We start from the raw sequence: 18,408 nt of genomic DNA on the forward strand, positions 1-18,408 counted from the left end.
CCAATATGTCACGCTCGCTCGACGCCAAGCTCCAAGAGACCGAATCCGTGCTCACGTCAACAAGGCACGCTCTAGACGCTGCAACGAACCAACTAAAGGCCATGTCAGAGCAAAAGGCACAACTGCACACCCTCCTCAACGACCGTACCTTCGAGCTGAAAGGCGCACAGAGCTTCCTGACCACAGCCGACGCCTCCTCGGGAGCCGACGTCATTTCCCTGCTGCAGAGGCTCAATGCCGAGGTACTCCAGAGTGCCGCCTACATGGCGGAATCGATGGTGGATACATTTTCATTCGAGTCGGGTGGGGTAAGAGATGAGGATGCCTATGCAGCGGTCACAGGAATATTTGGGCAGTCACTCGCACATTACCTGGCCACCAAGAAGCATAAAGATGATCCCCTTCTCATTCAAATCACGTTCCAATCGTGCTTCGTTCAATTCCTTGAGTTCGTGATTAGCTCATGGACCCTGGCTAGCAACGATCTCAACAAAATGCTCGCCAGCACATACAAAAGAATACAATGCGGTGGTGAGTGTGGACAGCATCATGCAGTAGTGTGTATGACGACACTTGTATTCCAGAGGCACAAGCGATTTCGGGGAGGTGGCGGGCGCTCACGAGTGCATACGCCCACAATCACGAAGAGAGCCAGCTCATCGCATTGTTTACACCACAACTCGCGGGACATTTCTCCAACATCATGCTTGCTGCGGGGTGCTCCGTAGCACCAGACATACTTCGCGCATCAGTAGAACAAAAGTTAAGTGACAGGATTGTACTCCTCTTCAAACAAGCCTTGCAGCTTAAAAAAATCGTGATGGAGGAGATCACGTCTGCCGACTTGAGAACGGTCACAGTGCCTTTCGAGACCACATATTCTGCAGAGCAGATGGAGGACGCATACGTAGACGGACACCCGGCTACTGGAGGCGTTCGGGTGCTGTGCACGACGGATCTTGGCCTGAAGCGGATGACCAGGTTGGCCCCATCAGGAGAAAAACAGTGGGATAACAAGCTTTTACTGAAGCCGAAAGTCGCACTGAAGACAGTGGTTGATAGCATGGATGGGTAAATGGTAGTTTCATTCGGAAGTACAATGTGAGATTCTATGCCTCTTCCACCTTGATCTTTTTCGTCGCTGTACATGCATGTTCATCCTGGCTTTTGTTTCGTAGAAGCTGTATCACATACCTGGATGTCTTCCGTCCATATTTTTCCTCTTGTTTTGCGCTGGACTTAAGTCTAAAAGTATGATCGAGGACGAGAGGCGAAAACGTACGTGGTAGGTCCAGAACCAACTTCTGTTCGTCTTCACTAGCTTTGCTCTGTTGATGTGCAACGTTAATTTCACATGGCCGAAAGTCTGAGGTACGCAATGTCACGTAGGCTCGCCAGTAAGATTGGTAATGACGCACAAGGCTTCTGCCGAGAGTCTCGCAGTTGCCCAGGGATGTTCTTGGCGAAAGGCTTTTCGTCGAGATTCTGCTCCAGCATTTGGTTGTCATCTGGATCCATGAGCTCTGCAGATGGCCGGTAAGAAGTTGCTAAATGCATCAAATTACGTTTTGCGCAGTATCACGACGACTGGTTCACGTACGAGGCCCTAGCGGGGGTCCAGCGGTCATGCTCGATCCTTCACAGACTACAACTTTCTGTTCCTCGCTCTGCTTCTGTAATAAACTGTTGACCGCGTCTATTAGTTCAGGAGGTGGCTGGTAATCTGCCTGCGTCAAATATATTGGAAGTAGTCCCAATACTGGTCGCTTACCAGGGTCAGAGCCCATTCCAGACGGTTCTGTTTTGACGTGTTCAAGTTTAACAGGCTTCGAGTCACTTTGAGAATCTGGTGGAGATGTTTGCAAGAACGCCAGAGCGTCTTCCTCTGCAAAAAAGGTTACACACGCCATAGATGTGAGTGTAAGAGGTGTTAGCATACCTTCCTGGTAGGGATCTAGCTTTTTCATGTATTTCTGGGCTGGAACGTGTTTACCTTCGGCTGGAGTTGGCTGGTTGCTTTCTCGTTCCGCTGAAGGATTCCTTGGCTGATTTGCCTCGTTGATGAATATTCCGTGAGCAGGGTGCTGCGTAGGGGGCTCGTAAGGTCTGAATGCAGACTATAGATATTTAACAAAGGGATAGTGAATTCTAACCACATACAGCTTACAGTGATATTGGCAGGTGCTGCGGGCGGAGGAACATGAGGTAGATGTGTTGTTTCTTGAGATACGGCGACAGGGATTGTTGTTGGAACAGGAATTGGTGTTGGCTCAGCTTCTGGGGTAGGTAGTGGTCTAGGTGGTATTGGAAGGACAAGACTGCGAATGGAGCGAGGGGGCTCAGCCCAGCCTGGTTCCGGGTAAGGCAACTTTACAGGAGGTACAAACTTTGAAGTAACATGAGGATATTCTGCTGCCCAGTTATCTAAAGGTCTGGATTAGGCGTGCAACAAAGTAAAACCAAGACGCCTAAACTCACGATTATTGGGGTCACCGTTGTTGCGAAAATTGTATTCAAAGAAACAGGATGCTCTACCATCGTTTGGATTCCCATCCCACTTCTTTGAAATAATCACCAACTTATGCTCCCCAAGAAGTGGCTGAATATCTGTTCCCTTTGGAAGTTGAACAATGACTTCATCTCTCTACTGTCATTAGATTACAGTCTGACTCGGGTTGGTACACTCACTGTCCCCATACCAAATATGCATTCAACTTTCGCATCTATATCTTTGTCCTGGAGGATAAGTTGGACCCACGCTGCCAGCCTATTAGAGTCCTCCGGGACGCGACTCCTGGGGACGCGATTCATCCCCCACGGGGTGGTGACGACGACATATTCCGCATTGCGATCTGTGTACGGGGGTCCTGTTTTACTCTTTGCCATCCGGTACTGAGTAGCAGTCTCCCCTAAGTCGCGGTCGGATGAACTGACTGATTATGAAAGACAAAGAGAAATGATTCATAAGCACGACCTTTTGAACTTCCACTGCCAGTCTGCCACTAAAGGCTTTTGTCTAGTTGACAGTTTACTGGCCGTAATTGCTGGCATCGTCATTGAAGGCAGTGAACCGCGTACATGCTCGAGTCGTTTGTGGAGCGAGAAAATGACTGCCTCGAACTGGGATGGCCCGTCGGATCCCAAAGATATTAGTAAAGTCAGTACGTCAAAAGCTTCACCACTCACGCACTGCGTTAATAAACATCAAATAGTTAATGGTCATGAATACTTTAGAGTAATGACGAACAAAAATCAAACGAATAGAATACGTGGTGACACAGTCCTGGAAGTAAATTAGTCTCCCGACAACTCCGCCTCCCTCTCCATCCCATCTGCAATAGCTTCAAGCGCAACCTTGGGTTTCGCCAGTGTGAACATCCTGTTCTCTGCGCCTTCCCCGTTTCCAACCTTCTCTGACCTCTGCAAACCAAGCGCAGTCGTGCACAAAACCACACCGGATTGCGCCCCACTCCCCTCGTCAAAGTCCTTCATCGATTCCGTGTCGAACCTCTCACCAGCCGCAGCATGGGTAGGCCAGAGATCTGCCGATGTGACTTCCTCACCCATGGCTCTGTTAAGCCTTGTTGCCATGCGGACAATGTTCGACACGCGTTCGCCAAACTTCATGGTGAAGTCGCGATACACATCTTCGTAGTTCTTGGTGCAACCAGCCGCAATCATCACGACCACGAGGGTGTCGCTGATATGTGCAACCATTGTTGAGTGCACGTCCGTCTCCTGCAGAGCAACCTTCTGCGCATGGGATCGAGTCAAAGCGCGCCATCGGCCGCTGACTGCCTGGCTTTCTGTCATGACGTTTCAGTATGTTCACTTCTTTAGATACAAATCAATCCTTACCTGTCTCCCGAACGTCACCATAGATCTCTGCCAGTGGTTGCTCAGCCTGTAAGCCGTCAAAGTCCCAGGTCATTATGATCCAGCGAGAGAACTCGACTGTGGCGGCCTGCAATGCGATCTGGATCAAGAGAGGGTCTTCCCCGTGCTGCACGGTGCCCAGGAGTGACGTCATGGCAGGTCCAATCAGTTCACCGGTTCGCGCACTGGCTTCCTTGATCTCGTCTCTGTGTTCAGGCTTGCGAGCGAAATCGAAGGAGTCCGAGATGAAAGCTGCCGTCTGCATGATCTCTTGGTTGAGTTCATCTACCAGTCTGATGACTTCCGCTCCTGAGAGAGTGTCGGCTGTGCTCAAGAATGCCTGTGCACCCCGCAGTTCCCGTGTACGGTCGTTAAGAAGTGTGGTTTGATCGTTGAACTTGATCTGTAGGGCCTGCAGCTCGTTTTTCAAGGCCTTTTTTTCGCTCTCTCGCAACAATAACTGCTGCTGGTATGAACTGAGATCTTGCTGCAGCTTTTGATTGGCGTCTTGAAGCTTGGAGCGTTCTTGCTGGACCTTTTCTCTCTCGTTCTGCTCTTGTAGTAACCTGGCCTGAATTTCATCGGCTTCCTTGCTGGCTTTTTTCAGGATGGTCGTAAGCCGGATATTTTCCGTTTTCAGGCCACCCTTGTCTTGGGTTGAAACTTGATGCTCCAGCTCAAGTTTCTTCAGCCTGTCCTCTAGTGATATACGCTTCTTCTCTTCTTCCTCCCATTTCTTCTTCCACTCAAGCAGTCGTTCTTCCGTCTTAGTGTCGCGGAAGAAACGCAGAGATTTCAGCCAAACAAAGAACGCGCGAGGTCGGCGTAACCACCAACACATGAGGAATGGGAAGCTAGCGCTAACAAGGGTAATGGGCACAGTGAAGCCTTTAGATGGTAAGAACCCGTAGGTTGACAGGTTCATGGTAATATTGGTCGCAGGTAACAAACGTTCACTACATATTGAAGGGCTATGCCATGTGGTAGAAGCATGTTCATTCCTGCCTCGTGACGTCCATTAAGGCGGCGTCGGAGGCACGCTGCGGTAGCGTTCCAACTCGCCTCACAGATCACACTGCGGACCGCATGTAGGCGTGTCGGTAGTCATTTTGTCTTCACATCAGTCCCTTAGTTATGCTGTGGTCAGTCATATTTTGTCACAGCAGCATGCTGCTACTAGCACCCCCTGGGCCGCAGTGTGTTATGCACTAATTTAGACGGCATTATTCATGGCGCATGATAATCCGGGCGTATTACGTCCTTTATACACCGCTGATATGGTCTTGTGATATGGCCGTCCTTCGTCAGATCTTGATTGGTACGGTTGCGGTGTCATTTAAAACGTGTCTTCGCCTACTCGTAAAATACCGCATGGGTAGCTGAAATTGTCGTATTTATTATAGCAGCGTGATAGGTTGATGGAACTAGACCGGAAAATGGATGAATGGTGGAAGAATATGGCAAGAGAAAAGGAACAATGGCAGGCCTTGCATAACACATCGGTGTGGTCACGCGTGCTGGAAGTTCCCGGTAAGGAACATGCAAACACAAGGGACGCCGGAGCGCCAGTAGCTGAAACGAAATACAATTCTGTGATATCAATCACCGCGGTAAGCCCATCAATTCGTGGAATTTTCACTGATGAATTCCATACAGAAGACGCTATATTCATTACCAGAACGGGGCGTAAGGAGGTTCCCATTGTGCATCGTGACTGAAGCACCCATCTGCTTAGGCTTGTGGGGTGGCCTCGAGGCATCCATCGTCCGTTCATTTTTGGTCTGATATTATTTCTATCTAGAACACTCAGGAACTTCCCATATCAGGATTTAGTCACGCTAAATCACTCGCATCAGACCTCAAGACCGACACGAACAATACACCCTGCTACCCCTATATTAGATTATCATCCGTTAAACGTTGTAGGTGAGATGGTGAAAGTCGTGAACGGATAATTATCCATGTGGCCTCTGCCATGAGGTATAAGACGATGTGAGCGACGCACGACATCCATCCAGTTACGCAAGAAATGCTTCCCCGTCAGCCTTATCGTGGACCAGTCCGCAAATTAGTCCTTGCCTTCGACGTGGGCACTACATACAGTGCAATTTCCTACTGTATACTTGATCCTGGAGAAGTTCCAAAGATTGAGCCTGTTACCAGGTCAGTTTTCGTAATACAACATACCTGCTTTATTGCCGATCATCACGAATATCAGATATCCAGCCCAAGAGCACAGCGGAGGGAATTCGAAAATACCCTCTATACTCTACTACGATTCAAATGGAACTGCCCGTGCCATCGGCGCTGAAGCACGACAGGAACATATCATCGAAAGGGCCGAGGAAGATGGATGGATAAAACTCGAATGGTTTGTTTTGTGAATACTGGACTTCGTATTTACTTAATTGACCGCGCTAAACATCTAGGTGGAAATTGCATCTTCGGGCCAGGAATTTAGCTGCCAACCATATCACCGACGACGATATCCCACCACTTCCGCGAGGCAAAAATGCCGTCGAGGTGCTTGGCGACTTCATGCAATACCTTTTTCGTTGTGCACGCAGCTATATCGAGGAGACTCATCCAAGCGGATCTCATCTTTGGCGGTCACTCGAGAACCGCATTGAATTTGTCCTTACACATCCAAACGGCTGGGAGGGCCCGCAGCAGAAGCAGATAAGGCTAGCTGCCGTCCTTGGCGGTCTCATTCCCAGCACCGAAGATGGCATGGCACGTGTCCATTTGCTGACCGAAGGAGAAGCGAGTTTGCATTACTGTGTCGCTAATATCCTGGCCTCGGATGCATTGTCGAAGACACCGATACTTGCACCTGAAGAGGGCGAAGATGATGACAGCTCGGCTAGTCAAGGCGTTGTCGTTATCGATGCAGGAGGAGGGACACTCGATCTTAGTGCTTACTCGATGACTTTATCCCCGACGCTGATCGAGGAGGTTGCTGCGGCAGAATGTAAGTGACATGCGATTGTTGGAGCTATATCTCACTCTCCACTCCTTAGGTCGACTCCAGGGTTCTGTATTCGTGACCCGTCGTGCTCATGATCTTCTTCAAGGTTTGCCAGCATGCTTGTGTTAGCTCTGCTACGCTCTTGTTGATTTCACTTCACAGAAAAACTATCCGGCAGTCGTTTCGGTACACCAGATATAGTCCAACAAATGACGGACATCTTCGACAGTACCACCAAGCTTAGGTTCCGCAACCCGGAAGACCCATCATATATCAAGTTCGGTACTGTCCGCGATAGAGATCCTCAGCGCGATATTCGTAACGGTCAGCTTAAATTGAGCGGGTAAGTCTTGTAGTTTATTCTTTCGTACCCTCTATATCTAACGTGTTGCTACTAAAAAGACAAGACGTAGCAAAACTCTTTGAACCCTCAATCAGCAGCATCATAGAAGCTTTCGAAACCCAAAGGAAAGCCGCAGGTACTCCGATCACAGTAAGTTGGCATTACTGTACTTCATCGGAAAATGCGCTGACCGGCGTGTCACATGAAGTTTGTATTTTTCGTCGGAGGCTTTGCTGCGAGCGACTGGATGTTCGCCAAGTTGCAAGCGTACTTCCAGTCGCTTAGTATTAGCTTCAGTCGACCAGACAACCATTGGTGAGTGCCAACAATTGACAAACACCTTCGGGTGCACTTACGGACGCTTTAGCAATAAAGCTGTTGCAGATGGTGCTGTGTCATATTTCATCGATCATTTGGTATCGTCGCGTGTGGCTCGTTTCACATACGGCACAGAGTGTAGCGTCCCATTTAACCCATTCGATATGGAGCATCGTGCCAGGCAAAAGGAAGTTTTCCGAAGCGCCTCGGGAATTCTTGCTCTGCCTCGTGCATTTTCATCCATACTGACCAAGGTAACTCTTTTTTGACTTGCTTTGGAAGACCCATTGCTTAGGCACAGCAGGGAACACGTGTTTCTGAGCAGCAAGAGTTCAGCGAGACATTTGCTATCCGACGGTATAATCAAGCCGCATGTAACCAAGTTGATGTCGGCATCATGTCGTACAGGGGCCTCCTCCCAAAACCGGATTGGATGGACACGGAGCGAAGTAGTCGCACACATTGTTACCAATCACACTGATGTTTATCGGATGAGCTAGGCTTATTCTCAACGTTATGCACCGTCCACGCAGACACATCGAAAATTGCCGAGAAACTAACACTCAAGCGCTCTGCCGAAGGTTCCACGTATTATGCGATGGAGGTCAAAGTCATTCTTCTCTTCGGGTTGACAGAGTTGAAGGCTATGATCGGCTGGCAAGATGGGGTAAGTCACATCGGTTTTCTGGTGGTATCGCTAGCTTAACCTGTGCATTTCAGGGGGAGGAAATACGGTAAGTTCACATCCTGACATCTTCCTCTCATAATTCTGATTTCCATTCACAGAACTCCGGCAGTAGTAGTTTACGACGACGAGCAGGAAGAAGCCTAGCCTAGTCGTTCTGTAGAGCCACCTCACTCTCGTGCTGTGCAGTGAGTCCGCAGAATCCCGTGGCTTCTCGAGGTTGTAATTGTACGCTCCTATTTATGGGTTTGCTTTCGAATTGCCAAGCATGTCATTTATTTCACCTTTTGCACAATGTGATATACGAGATTCATGAGGGTTATACTAGAAGTATTCCATCTCCTGTGTGCCTACAGACGGCGCCGATCAAACCTTGAATCCATCATACCTGCCACAAAACATGTGTTAATTGACTGATGAGAGAACGAGGGTCACGCCGCCTCGTGTACCTCATCGAGGATTGTTTATAATAGATGTGACCTATGTGCCGTATCTTACGCAACTAAACATGCCACCTCGACAAGAATTTACTGGCTCGTGTCGGAAACTTGTCTTCGCGTTTGATGTCGGGACGACATTTAGTGGTGTCTCTTACTGCTTCCTCGATCCTGGGCAAGTTCCTGTCATCCAAGGCGTAAATAGGTGCGATAGTTTTTTAAAGGGTTGCACCATTAGTTACTTACTCGGACGCAGATTTCCATCCCAAGAAAACGTCGGAGGGGATTGTAAAATACCGTCCATTATATGCTACGACCCAGATGGTACTGTGTGCGCCGTAGGAGCCGAAGCAACACAAGAATATATCGAAGAGAAAATTGAAGATGACGGATGGGTGAAGCTGGAATGGTTAGTTTTCACAATCCACCAGTCCTGGCATCGTTTACTAACCTTCATTCGCACAAAGGTGGAAGCTTCATCTTCGTCCTAGAACCATGGCGTCCTCTCATATCACAGACCAAGACATCCCAGCCCTCCCGCAGAACAAGACTGCCGTCCAAGTCCTCGCTGACTTCATGCACTACCTGTATCAGTGCGCTAGGAGGTACATCGAGGAGTCGCATTCAAACGGCGCAGACATGCTACGCTCTGTCGAGCACACAACCGAGTTTGTGCTTAGCCACCCAAATGGATGGGAGGGGCCGCAACAGACGCAGATCCGCAATGCAGCGATCATGGCGGGGCTTGTACCCGATACGCCAGAAGGCCGGACAAGAATCCATCTCGTCACAGAGGGCGAGGCGAGTCTTCACTATTGCCTTGGTAGTGGTCTCGCTGCCGACGGGTTTCAGGTGAGACTTGAAATGGGCTATCTAGGCAAGAGCTTACCGGGATTTTCAGGGCGACGAGGGCGTGATTATTGTCGACGCTGGTGGAGGAACGATCGATGTCAGTGCATATCATATGACAACAGTACCATCCTTCGAGGAGATCGCACCTGCAGAGTGTAAGTCTGATCAACACAACTAATCATGTTGATTATTCTAACAAAATTTCCTAGGTCGCTTACAAGGATCCATCTTCGTGAGCCGTAGGGCCAAGGCAATGCTCCGAGGTACTCTTTTAGGGTTGTCCTGAAGTATGTATATTTGCTTATGGGCTGCAGAGAAACTCCGTGGATCATCGCAGTACGGAAGCGAAGATATGATTACTCATATGGCTAACATTTTCGACTCAACAACAAAGCAGCGATTTAGCAACGAGGACGACCCGGCATATATCAAATTTGGTACGATCAGGGACAAGGACCCTAATTTCAACATCAGATCTGGGCAGTTGAAGTTAATGGGGTCAGAATACCTATTGCCTATCGATCCAAATATCCTCATTTCCTCTCAGGTCCGATGTAGCAGCGTTATTTGAGCCGTCTGCAGCGGCTATAATCGGAGCTATCGAGGAGCAGCGCGATGCTGCAGCCCGAACTATCAGCGTTAGATCTTTTCCTTTGCCCGTTCCACTTAACTGAATAAACCTCAGACCGTTTTCCTCGTCGGTGGTTTCGCAGCTAGCGATTGGCTCTTCACGAAACTACAGAACCATCTAAGACCACTGGGGCTCAATTTTTGTCGGCCTGACAGCCACACGTGCGTAGTCCTTTTCCAGAAGGAAGCTCACCAAGGTGACCAGTGAGCTGGACTATCTATAGGGCTAAGGCGGTCGCGGATGGCGCCGTAGCATTTTTCCTAGATCATCGTGTCTCTGCACGTGTCGCCAAGTTCACGTATGGTACACGCTGTGCGACACAATTCGACAGGAACGATCCTCAACACAAGCTGCGTGCCAGTATGGCCGTCCCACGCCCATCAGGCAGGACCGTCCTGCCTAATGCATTCAGTGCAATTCTGACAAAGGTGAAGACTTGTTATCGCATGTTATGCATAGGAGGAATCACTGATACGCACATTGCAGGGCACTGCTGTATCTGAGACGAAGGAGTTCAGCAAGAGCTTCATTACGGAGGTAGTAGACCGTTCTGCATGCAATATGATTACCACGGAGATCATATGCTACAGAGGTGACAGCCCCAGTCCACGATGGACAGATTTAGAACCAGGTGCGTGTGAATACTTTCCAAATGCCGCGCATCGCTGATCCCCATGGGGCTCAGGCATGTTCTCAACCTTGTGCAATGTGCATGCGGACACCTCGAAAGTGGCACGCACCATCAGCCCACGACGGGGTTATGCTGGGCTGCAGTTCTATCGCCAAGAGTTTACCATCATCCTCATGTTTGGCCTGACGGAACTCCAGGCGCAACTTTGTTGGAAAGAAGACGTAAGTGCCTCTCGTGATCTTGCGCCAAGGTGTGATATTGATGCACGTGCAACGTTTAGGGGATTGAACGAAGGTAAGGAACGCACCCCTTTGACCTATGACACTAATGCACGGATATTGGATAGGTCACCAGCCGCTGTAGTATTCGACCAAGTGGTCGAAGCAGCCTAGTCAGTGCTGCAAGCTATCCGACGAAGGATTCACCTCATCTTGAGTCGCATGCCAGACATTCATGTTTCCGAGGGATCATTGTATTAGTAATATTTCACTCGCATCTTGTACATCTGCTCCAAATGTATCTTGACCTTACGCTCCTGTGGACTCTGTGAGAAATTCTGAGGAGTCATCAGTAGTGCATTCCGTGATCGAAAACTTTCGACTCACCTCGAGTTAACTCAAATGCCGCAAATGTGCTCGCTCCAGCGGGTATGCTGGTGAAGCTGTGAGTATCTCAAGACGTGTAGAAACAAGAACACCCTAACGTTCTTAGCACTGATGCGACACATGAACCATCATCATGAGTCCCGCGATGTGCACATTAAACAATTGGTTCCACTTACGTGATGGCGACAGACCGCGGAAAAGTCCCGTTCTAGCAGCGTGTTGGTCAAAGGAAATACAAATACCAGGAGGGTGCAGTCTTACAATCCTGATTCGGCAATAACCATCCTGATTTCATTGGCCATATAATTCCAGGGCTTGCCAGTCGGTGGTGTCTGGCGCAATTGGATGCGAGACTTTATCACGTCTACCGAGAGTTCAATATAAGTCAGACCCTCGTCAACTGCGCTCCGTAACTTGCCTAATGGGTAGCAGGATAGCCAGTATGCAATCTGCAGAATGTCAAGATATTATAAAGTAATCAGGTCGTGTGACATACCCCGCCAGTTGAACCACTAGCAAGAAGGGCCCAAACAGGGACTTTATCCCCATACTGACTCTGAAACTTTCGCTTCGAAAATTCAAAGGCTACATGAAGTTAGACAAGGAGGTGCCCATGAACACCGAGATCGTTACCTGTATAGAATCTGGATCATCCTCTCAATATCAGAACTCCCTGCCAATATAAATAAGGATGAAATACCCTGCATATGCTGGTATCTCTCTCGCAACTGTAACCTGAAACACTGGTCAGCCATATTTCCTACAAGAACATGATATTTGTGGATACCCAGTAGCCTCTCATGACACCGTTCCGAAAGCCCCAGTCTCTCCACATTTCCTTTGCGACATCTCTCAGTTTCTTATCGGTGGCAGCACCATATTGACCTTGCATGCGAACTTTAAACATCTCGACTGGATGACGAAGTGTTGAAGGACTTGACTCGCAAAAGCGAATGGTACAACAAACCTGGACTGGCAAGAATAGCATTTGCAGCTCCAGCCATTGCGCCTGCTATGGCGATCTCCTTCAGGGACAGCTGTGGGAATGGTGAAACGACGCGCTTAGAGTACACGTATGAGGCAAACAACAAGGAGTTGACCCCAGCAATTCCAAGAAGGGGGCTGGCCATCCCTGGAGTAGAATGAGTTTTTGGAATAACGCAACAAATCATGTCTAATGCTAACCTTTGTACAGCGCAAAGAAACCTTCCTTCCGAACAGTTTGTGCAAGAACATCCATAGGTCCTTTCTAAGCTGGCCATGAGCCGTCTAACTCTGAACCTATGTATTCACTTACAAACATTCCCTCTGCGACTCATGGCTCAGTATTAGACACTTAATCACGAACGGTTAACTGACTGGGAGCGATCTGTGCGCGTGTCTTGACGGTATCAAGTGGCTGACCTACAAGGACTTGGGCGGCGCCGCCTACGCTGCCAGCGACTAAATCATTTACAGTTGAGAGGTAAGACATTTTTGGATAATTGGTCTGGACTCTGAAGACGATGGAGGACGACAGAAGACCCAGTTATTTATGTACATAATCATATTGGACTGATGTTGAGAAGACGTGCCAGACTGACGTGATTATAGCGCGGGTCTCAGGCTGCAAAGTCGCACGCTGGGTCGAGATAAGCGACTACAACATACTTAGCTTGCAAGCTATGAGTGCATCTGCTGCGAAAAAAGTAAGTCTTCCACTGCAGCCTTTCTTCGTGATCTTCATTTTTGTAGCAGATATTTCGAAAGGGCAAAAAGCCAGAGCAAGGTGGTCCACCCAATAAACGGCGGAAGCTCGATCGATCACAGCTGAGCTCCGGATCTCCAGGCGTGGCCCTCGTGTCCTCACAAGACACGTCTACTTCCGCTTTTCCAAGAGGAAATTCAACTACAGTTATCGATCCTGAACTCGCTGTCGACTTCACCACCTCAGAAACTAAAAATGGCGAGTCCCTTGCGACGCTCCGCAAGATGATTTTCGGACGACTAGAGTATACGTCTGCCCAGAAAGAGTGGGTCATTTCTGCCCAAACAGGGAACCAGTATGGAATCTCATTTTGACGACTAGTCCAGGAAAATACCTCGCGATCGATTGCGAGATGGTGGGCGTAGGCATCGACGGCGAGGAGTCGTCGCTTGCGCGCGTTAGCATTGTGAATTATTGGGGCACAGTGCAGCTAGATGAGTTCGTAAAGCAGAAGGAACGTGTTGCAGATTATCGGACTAAGTGGAGTGGGATACGCCCCTCAGATATGGTCAAAGGTAGGTAGGCTTTACTTTCTACACCCTGTGGTCGAGCTAATATTATCTTTAGCCAAGCAATTCGAGGAGGTACAGAAAACAGTCGCGGCTTTGACCAAAGATCGCATCATAGTGGGACATGCCGTGCATAACGATCTCAAGGTCAGCTTTAATGTGTGTCCGCATTCCTGTAGCTCACTGATAACCCGTTCTCAGGTTCTATTACTATCGCACCCAGGTGCATTCATACGGGACACGCAACGCTTGGCGGCAAAACACAACGTAATCAATAGTAAACGCCCTGCTCTTCGCAACCTTGTAAAACAAGAACTTGATGTTGTTATCCAGGGAGGGGAGCACTCCAGTGTAAGCCTTCTACCACCCTAGCCCCTGGCTAATTTCTCATCGTGATATGTGGGCAGGTCACAGACGCTAGGGCAACGATGGCTGTGTTCCGGCTACACCGAAAAGAGTGGGAAAAGGGATTCAAACCGTTGCCTGCACCTAGGGCTGGTGCATCAAAGAAACGGAAACTTGATGAGAGTAGCGAACCAGCTGAACCTACCCCACCAGGTAGAGGGAGGAAGGGCGTCAGTTCTGGACTTTCTACAATAGTGAAACGGACACCGCAGACGAGATCCAAATCTACAGTGAAGACTGCTAGCAATAATTGGTGGACCACCCTGGGTGCCAGCGGCATCGCAGGGAAGGGTTCCATGAAGCTGTAGCATTATCATTTTTCGTCTTATTATCTACCACAGGTTTCCCGCTATCGAATACCGGTGGTTCACTGCTTTCAATTGACCAGCAGTTTTTTAGACAATAGTGGCCGCAGCTGGTGCTGCGCCCAGTACTCGTCTCCCCAAGTTGTGAGTACCAAGAACTGCATGAATGAGAAAAAGCGCGCCGAAAGCTGATTGGTTCACCGTCTTTCCTTATCCTTCGACCTGTAGATTTTTTCCATGGGGTGTCGAAAAGTGTAAGTGTACAAAAGGGTTTTAAAACCATTTGCGAGCATGTACATATGCATAGTATCAATCATATCACCCCTGACCAACTTCATACCCCTCGTCAACTTCGTAATGTCTCTTGTCAGCCGTATAGATGACATGACAACCCGCACACCCAAGCCTTCTCCAGGCATCCCAAAAGTGTACATGAGAACGGGATAACTTGAACTGAACATCATCCGACCAAATATGCGAAACTTGTTCGGTGTGGAAGACTATAGAGTGTGCTCAACTTAGACTTGTGCCTGAGATAGAGGTCGAGGTGGAAGGCCAAATCGGGAACCCTAGATTTTTTGATTTCTCATCATCCTTCAAAGTTCAGAGTCCTCCAGCCCATCGAGTAGCACATGTTGGCGGTTGCCTAATAGCAATTAACCTACGACAAGACAATGGGACTGGCCGGCAGAAAGGAAAAACAACGCATTCCAAATGACCCACGAAACTTATCCTGGGCAGATGGCAAGTCACCACTTCACTTCCGAACACCATTCTCACCTCTCCACAGATGCAGCTCGCTTCGGCCAGTCTTATATGTCCAAGCTCGGCTGGGACCCCTCAAAAGGTCTAGGCGCCTCAGGTGATGGGATGAAATCACATCTTAAGGTCTCCCAAAAGCTTGATATGCTTGGGATTGGCGCCGCTCATCAGAAAGACCCGCATGGTATCGCGTGGAAACAGAATAAGGAATTCGAGGCTTTGCTGCAGAGGCTTAATGCGCAGGATGGTCAAGATTCTGCTTCTAAGCATGTACTAGGAGAGTTTGTTCGGCCTGAGCACTCTGCAACAGACGTACACTCCGAAGAGGACAAGGAACTGGACCCATCACCGAAGAAAGAGAAGAAGCGTAAGCGAAAGGAAGGGGGACATGTCGAGGACGGAAAAGATAAGAAGAAGCGGAAGAGAGACAAACGCCAGGATGAAGATGTCAAAGATTCAGCTGCAGTAGATTCGTCAAAACCCGCTTCACCACACATCGATCCTCCTGCCCCATCCCCAGATACCGTGTCATCCATTATTCAAACAAGGCCAAAGGGACGCCCTATGGCGTGCGTTTATTTCTGATAACTGCAACTTTTGAAGCTGACACCTCTCCCAGCCACCGTGCTCGCATACAAGCTGCTAAACGCCTTGCCAACAAATCAGCAGCTGCCATCTCTGAAATTCTTGGGATCGCACCGACTCCTTCATCCGTTTCCTCTACAACCCCCTCCGGTTCTCTGACCCCAATCACACCTGGAGACAGCGACCTCCCGCTCGAGAAGCTCACAACATCGACGAAAAGCGTTGCAGATTATTTTAAGGAAAAACTTGGCGCGAAATCTGGCTCCAATACCCCAGCTGCGAATGACGATGGCAGCACTTCTCGGGGAGGGATTGGCTCCAGCGCCCCCTCTCGAGACGATGTAGATCAACCGCGAATTGGACTCGGCGCAGGTCGCAGCTTTGGAGAAGGTGGCTCTTCGAACGTGGTCGCCCAGTTCTTCAATGCATCCTCTTCATCACATGCCACGGTTGTTCAGATGGCATCTTCCGCTATACAGGCCATAATTCAACCTCCCGAACAAACGCCGACATCTTCTACAGATAATTCCAAGGACGAAGAAATGACCGAGAAACAGCGACGCAAAGCGCAGAGAAAAGAAGCAAGGAAAAAGCGCGACGCAGAGGTAGTTGATGTACCTGCGGGGGCAGGAGTCGAGATGTCTAACAGCGATGCCAAGGCGGAAAAGAAGAAACGGAAAGAGGAACGGAAGGCGAAAGGTGCAGAATCATATGATTTTGCTCCATCGGCTGTTGTGGAAGAAGACTTAGAGACTGAGAGGAAGAAGCGGAAAGATGACAAGAAGAAAAGAAAATCAAAGTCTGATAATCAAGAGGAAGGTGAAAACCGGTCCAAAAAATCTAAAAAGCGCACAGAGCTGGCCGATGACTCATGACCTCTCGAAAGTCGCCATTATACCGTCTAGATCTCATATATACCATTACCATCAACCGGTACTACATTATCAAAAATATTTGTACGTATATATGAAGGAACACAGAAAACAAGGTCCACTATCTGCCATCAATCAATGAGGATAAAGGTCCAAGGTCCTTTCGTTGCGTGACTCTATGATTGCCTCTCAAACACTTTAAACCCATCCTTGAATTTGTCTGGACTCCCACAAGAGTCGTCGCAGTACACCTTCAAGGCGTTCACAACCTCTGGAATAACATCCTTGTCAATGTCCTTTCCCCAAAGAATGTCCAAATGTTCATATCCATCCAGGCGAGTGACAGTCGTATGGTCTGGGAGCTCTTTGAGCATCATCTGTATGTCAACAAGGCTGTCCTTGTCCCCATACAAGAGCACGATTGGTGTGACAATATTCTTCGTCGGGAACCTCGCAGGTCTGTACGCACGCCCACCCGGAGAGCCAAATGCGCTGACATCGTCGTCATACATCTGAAATGCACCCTCGCGCATGATCTGGAACCAGTGCACAACAGACTTGACAGACGCTAATGAGTAGAGGTGGGCATACGCAGCAATTTTCTGGAGATATGAGATATTATGACTGTGCCAGTTGAAGAGGAAACGCAAGGAAGTGTCGATGACGCTTGTGAAGATGGGTGGGTATAGGATAGCTTGCCATGTCGTTGTAGAAGATAGAATGGCTCTGCGTCCGAAGAATAGATACACCAATGTTGGGCTGTGATGTGCTAGTGTTAAGGGCGGACAGTGGCAGTCAGGCAATGTACTCACGAAGCCTTCATGAGGCCATCAACAAGAGGAGCTGCCAATCCTCTGGGGCTCATAGCAGGTGCAAGTGCAATGAAGACGTTCACCTTCGCATTCAACTGTGGATGAATGCTGAGTGCGGCAAATGCCTGCGCGGTGCCCTGGCTGAAACCAACATAACTCAAGGTGCTCGACTTCGTGATATCTAGGATATACTGAATAGAATCAGGAATATCATGCCAAGCAAAGTCGTCGAGGCTGTAGTTCCAAAACTTGATCGAATTCGGGTCATGATGAACCGACTTCTTGGAGTACTTGTTCCCTCTGTTATTGCCCATCCATACATCAAAGCCTATCATCAACTCCTCAGCATCACGATGTCTCCGGTGACATAAATATTGTAATGATACGCACCTTGCTCAACAAGGACAAATGGCAAGCACCTCTCAGCATTTGTCAAACAGACCCATACTTCGCTATTCATGAGCAACCCATGATGTAAATACACCACTGGCTTTCCCGTGCTTGTCCCAGGACTTCGCTTCCTCTGCCCCCTCTTCGCCGGGAGCCTATGCAAACCCAATAAATATCCATCCTTTGTCAAAACGACATGTTCCTCATGCGTGTAACCCCAATACTGACACAGCTCTCCAAAATCCTTTGCCTTGCGTATAGCATCAGCAACATCTTCGGCCTCGGACTTGCCATTTGCATGGTTTACGGAGAAACGGTGAAAGAGGGTCCGTGAGTGGTTGTGGAACCACTGGATGATGGGAATGGGGAGGAGCATGATGATGAAGCTGATAGCAGTCTCGAAGACCAAGAAGAAGAAGCCCCCAACAAGGGCTGCGTATTCGTGCCCCTTAAGACGACCAATGAGAGGAACAACCATGAGTGACTCGGAATGACTGTTCAGTTCGAGTGGGAATTATCCTTGCTCTGTAAAAAAACTCAGTGTAGTTGGGCGATAATAATACGTGTCCAATGAACGACAGTGAGCAAGCGCAGTATACGTGTCAGCAACTCGAGGGGAGAGAATAAGTATCATAGGGCCATAATGCTTAGACCCAAGTTCCAATATTTTAAAAC

The 18,408-nt window shown here is 48.8% G+C and overlaps 8 protein-coding genes across 8 annotated transcripts; 4 read left to right on the plus strand and 4 right to left on the minus strand.

Annotated features, from left to right (window-relative positions):
• Positions 1 to 263: 263 nt before the first annotated feature.
• Positions 264 to 1,075, plus strand: F5147DRAFT_580188 (uncharacterized protein; the record flags this gene model as incomplete). The annotated part of the gene is made up of 2 exons (XM_041431530.1): positions 264 to 531; positions 585 to 1,075. 2 exons carry the CDS (start codon positions 264 to 266, stop codon positions 1,073 to 1,075), a joined length of 759 nt encoding a protein of 252 aa, XP_041290710.1.
• On the minus strand, positions 1,054 to 2,980 carry F5147DRAFT_704655 (uncharacterized protein). The gene is made up of 9 exons (XM_041437905.1): positions 2,689 to 2,980; positions 2,479 to 2,644; positions 2,168 to 2,424; positions 1,940 to 2,117; positions 1,772 to 1,885; positions 1,601 to 1,723; positions 1,283 to 1,547; positions 1,195 to 1,233; positions 1,054 to 1,141 (listed from the first exon to the last, which is right to left on the minus strand). The coding sequence occupies exons 1-7, from the start codon at positions 2,884 to 2,886 to the stop codon at positions 1,351 to 1,353; spliced, it is 1,233 nt and encodes a 410-aa protein (XP_041290711.1). The 5' UTR covers positions 2,887 to 2,980; the 3' UTR covers positions 1,054 to 1,141; positions 1,195 to 1,233; positions 1,283 to 1,350.
• Positions 2,961 to 5,149, minus strand: F5147DRAFT_270127 (uncharacterized protein). The gene is made up of 3 exons (XM_041428952.1): positions 3,859 to 5,149; positions 3,230 to 3,806; positions 2,961 to 3,110 (listed from the first exon to the last, which is right to left on the minus strand). The coding sequence occupies exons 1-2, from the start codon at positions 4,799 to 4,801 to the stop codon at positions 3,295 to 3,297; spliced, it is 1,455 nt and encodes a 484-aa protein (XP_041290712.1). The 5' UTR covers positions 4,802 to 5,149; the 3' UTR covers positions 2,961 to 3,110; positions 3,230 to 3,294.
• A 756-nt stretch (positions 5,150 to 5,905) lies between these two features.
• On the plus strand, positions 5,906 to 11,133 carry F5147DRAFT_580088 (uncharacterized protein; the record flags this gene model as incomplete). The annotated part of the gene is made up of 21 exons (XM_041431524.1): positions 5,906 to 6,039; positions 6,095 to 6,256; positions 6,306 to 6,686; positions 6,735 to 6,847; positions 6,897 to 6,950; positions 7,007 to 7,187; positions 7,247 to 7,337; positions 7,396 to 7,502; positions 7,555 to 7,696; positions 7,810 to 7,954; positions 8,039 to 8,193; positions 8,852 to 9,036; positions 9,095 to 9,479; positions 9,529 to 9,634; positions 9,689 to 9,758; positions 9,825 to 9,977; positions 10,027 to 10,117; positions 10,165 to 10,271; positions 10,334 to 10,538; positions 10,597 to 10,741; positions 10,796 to 11,133. The coding sequence occupies 21 exons, from the start codon at positions 5,906 to 5,908 to the stop codon at positions 11,131 to 11,133; spliced, it is 3,450 nt and encodes a 1,149-aa protein (XP_041290713.1).
• Positions 11,134 to 11,268: 135 nt separating this feature from the next.
• Positions 11,269 to 12,820, minus strand: F5147DRAFT_775724 (mitochondrial carrier; the record flags this gene model as incomplete). Its single annotated transcript, XM_041441764.1, has 13 exons — positions 11,269 to 11,297; positions 11,347 to 11,393; positions 11,445 to 11,454; positions 11,523 to 11,554; positions 11,608 to 11,795; positions 11,843 to 11,931; positions 11,980 to 11,990; positions 12,047 to 12,081; positions 12,134 to 12,258; positions 12,314 to 12,478; positions 12,532 to 12,595; positions 12,644 to 12,654; positions 12,706 to 12,820. The coding sequence occupies 13 exons, from the start codon at positions 12,818 to 12,820 to the stop codon at positions 11,269 to 11,271; spliced, it is 921 nt and encodes a 306-aa protein (XP_041290714.1).
• A 190-nt stretch (positions 12,821 to 13,010) lies between these two features.
• Positions 13,011 to 14,641, plus strand: F5147DRAFT_808195 (ribonuclease H-like domain-containing protein; the record flags this gene model as incomplete). Its single annotated transcript, XM_041443392.1, has 6 exons — positions 13,011 to 13,034; positions 13,084 to 13,358; positions 13,415 to 13,608; positions 13,661 to 13,749; positions 13,804 to 13,953; positions 14,010 to 14,641. The coding sequence occupies 6 exons, from the start codon at positions 13,011 to 13,013 to the stop codon at positions 14,313 to 14,315; spliced, it is 1,038 nt and encodes a 345-aa protein (XP_041290715.1). The 3' UTR covers positions 14,316 to 14,641.
• Positions 14,642 to 14,883: 242 nt separating this feature from the next.
• On the plus strand, positions 14,884 to 16,621 carry F5147DRAFT_270327 (uncharacterized protein). The gene is made up of 3 exons (XM_041428953.1): positions 14,884 to 15,056; positions 15,103 to 15,643; positions 15,694 to 16,621. The coding sequence occupies exons 1-3, from the start codon at positions 14,987 to 14,989 to the stop codon at positions 16,532 to 16,534; spliced, it is 1,452 nt and encodes a 483-aa protein (XP_041290716.1). The 5' UTR covers positions 14,884 to 14,986; the 3' UTR covers positions 16,535 to 16,621.
• An 86-nt stretch (positions 16,622 to 16,707) lies between these two features.
• On the minus strand, positions 16,708 to 18,211 carry F5147DRAFT_580271 (Alpha/Beta hydrolase protein; the record flags this gene model as incomplete). Its single annotated transcript, XM_041431534.1, has 3 exons — positions 16,708 to 17,290; positions 17,344 to 17,671; positions 17,734 to 18,211. 3 exons carry the CDS (start codon positions 18,209 to 18,211, stop codon positions 16,708 to 16,710), a joined length of 1,389 nt encoding a protein of 462 aa, XP_041290717.1.
• Between the last annotated feature and the right edge of the window lie 197 nt (positions 18,212 to 18,408).

Source organism: Suillus discolor (assembly GCF_016758755.1).
Source record: "Suillus discolor strain FC423 chromosome Unknown F5147scaffold_42, whole genome shotgun sequence".
Lineage (NCBI taxonomy): Eukaryota > Fungi > Basidiomycota > Agaricomycetes > Boletales > Suillaceae > Suillus > Suillus discolor.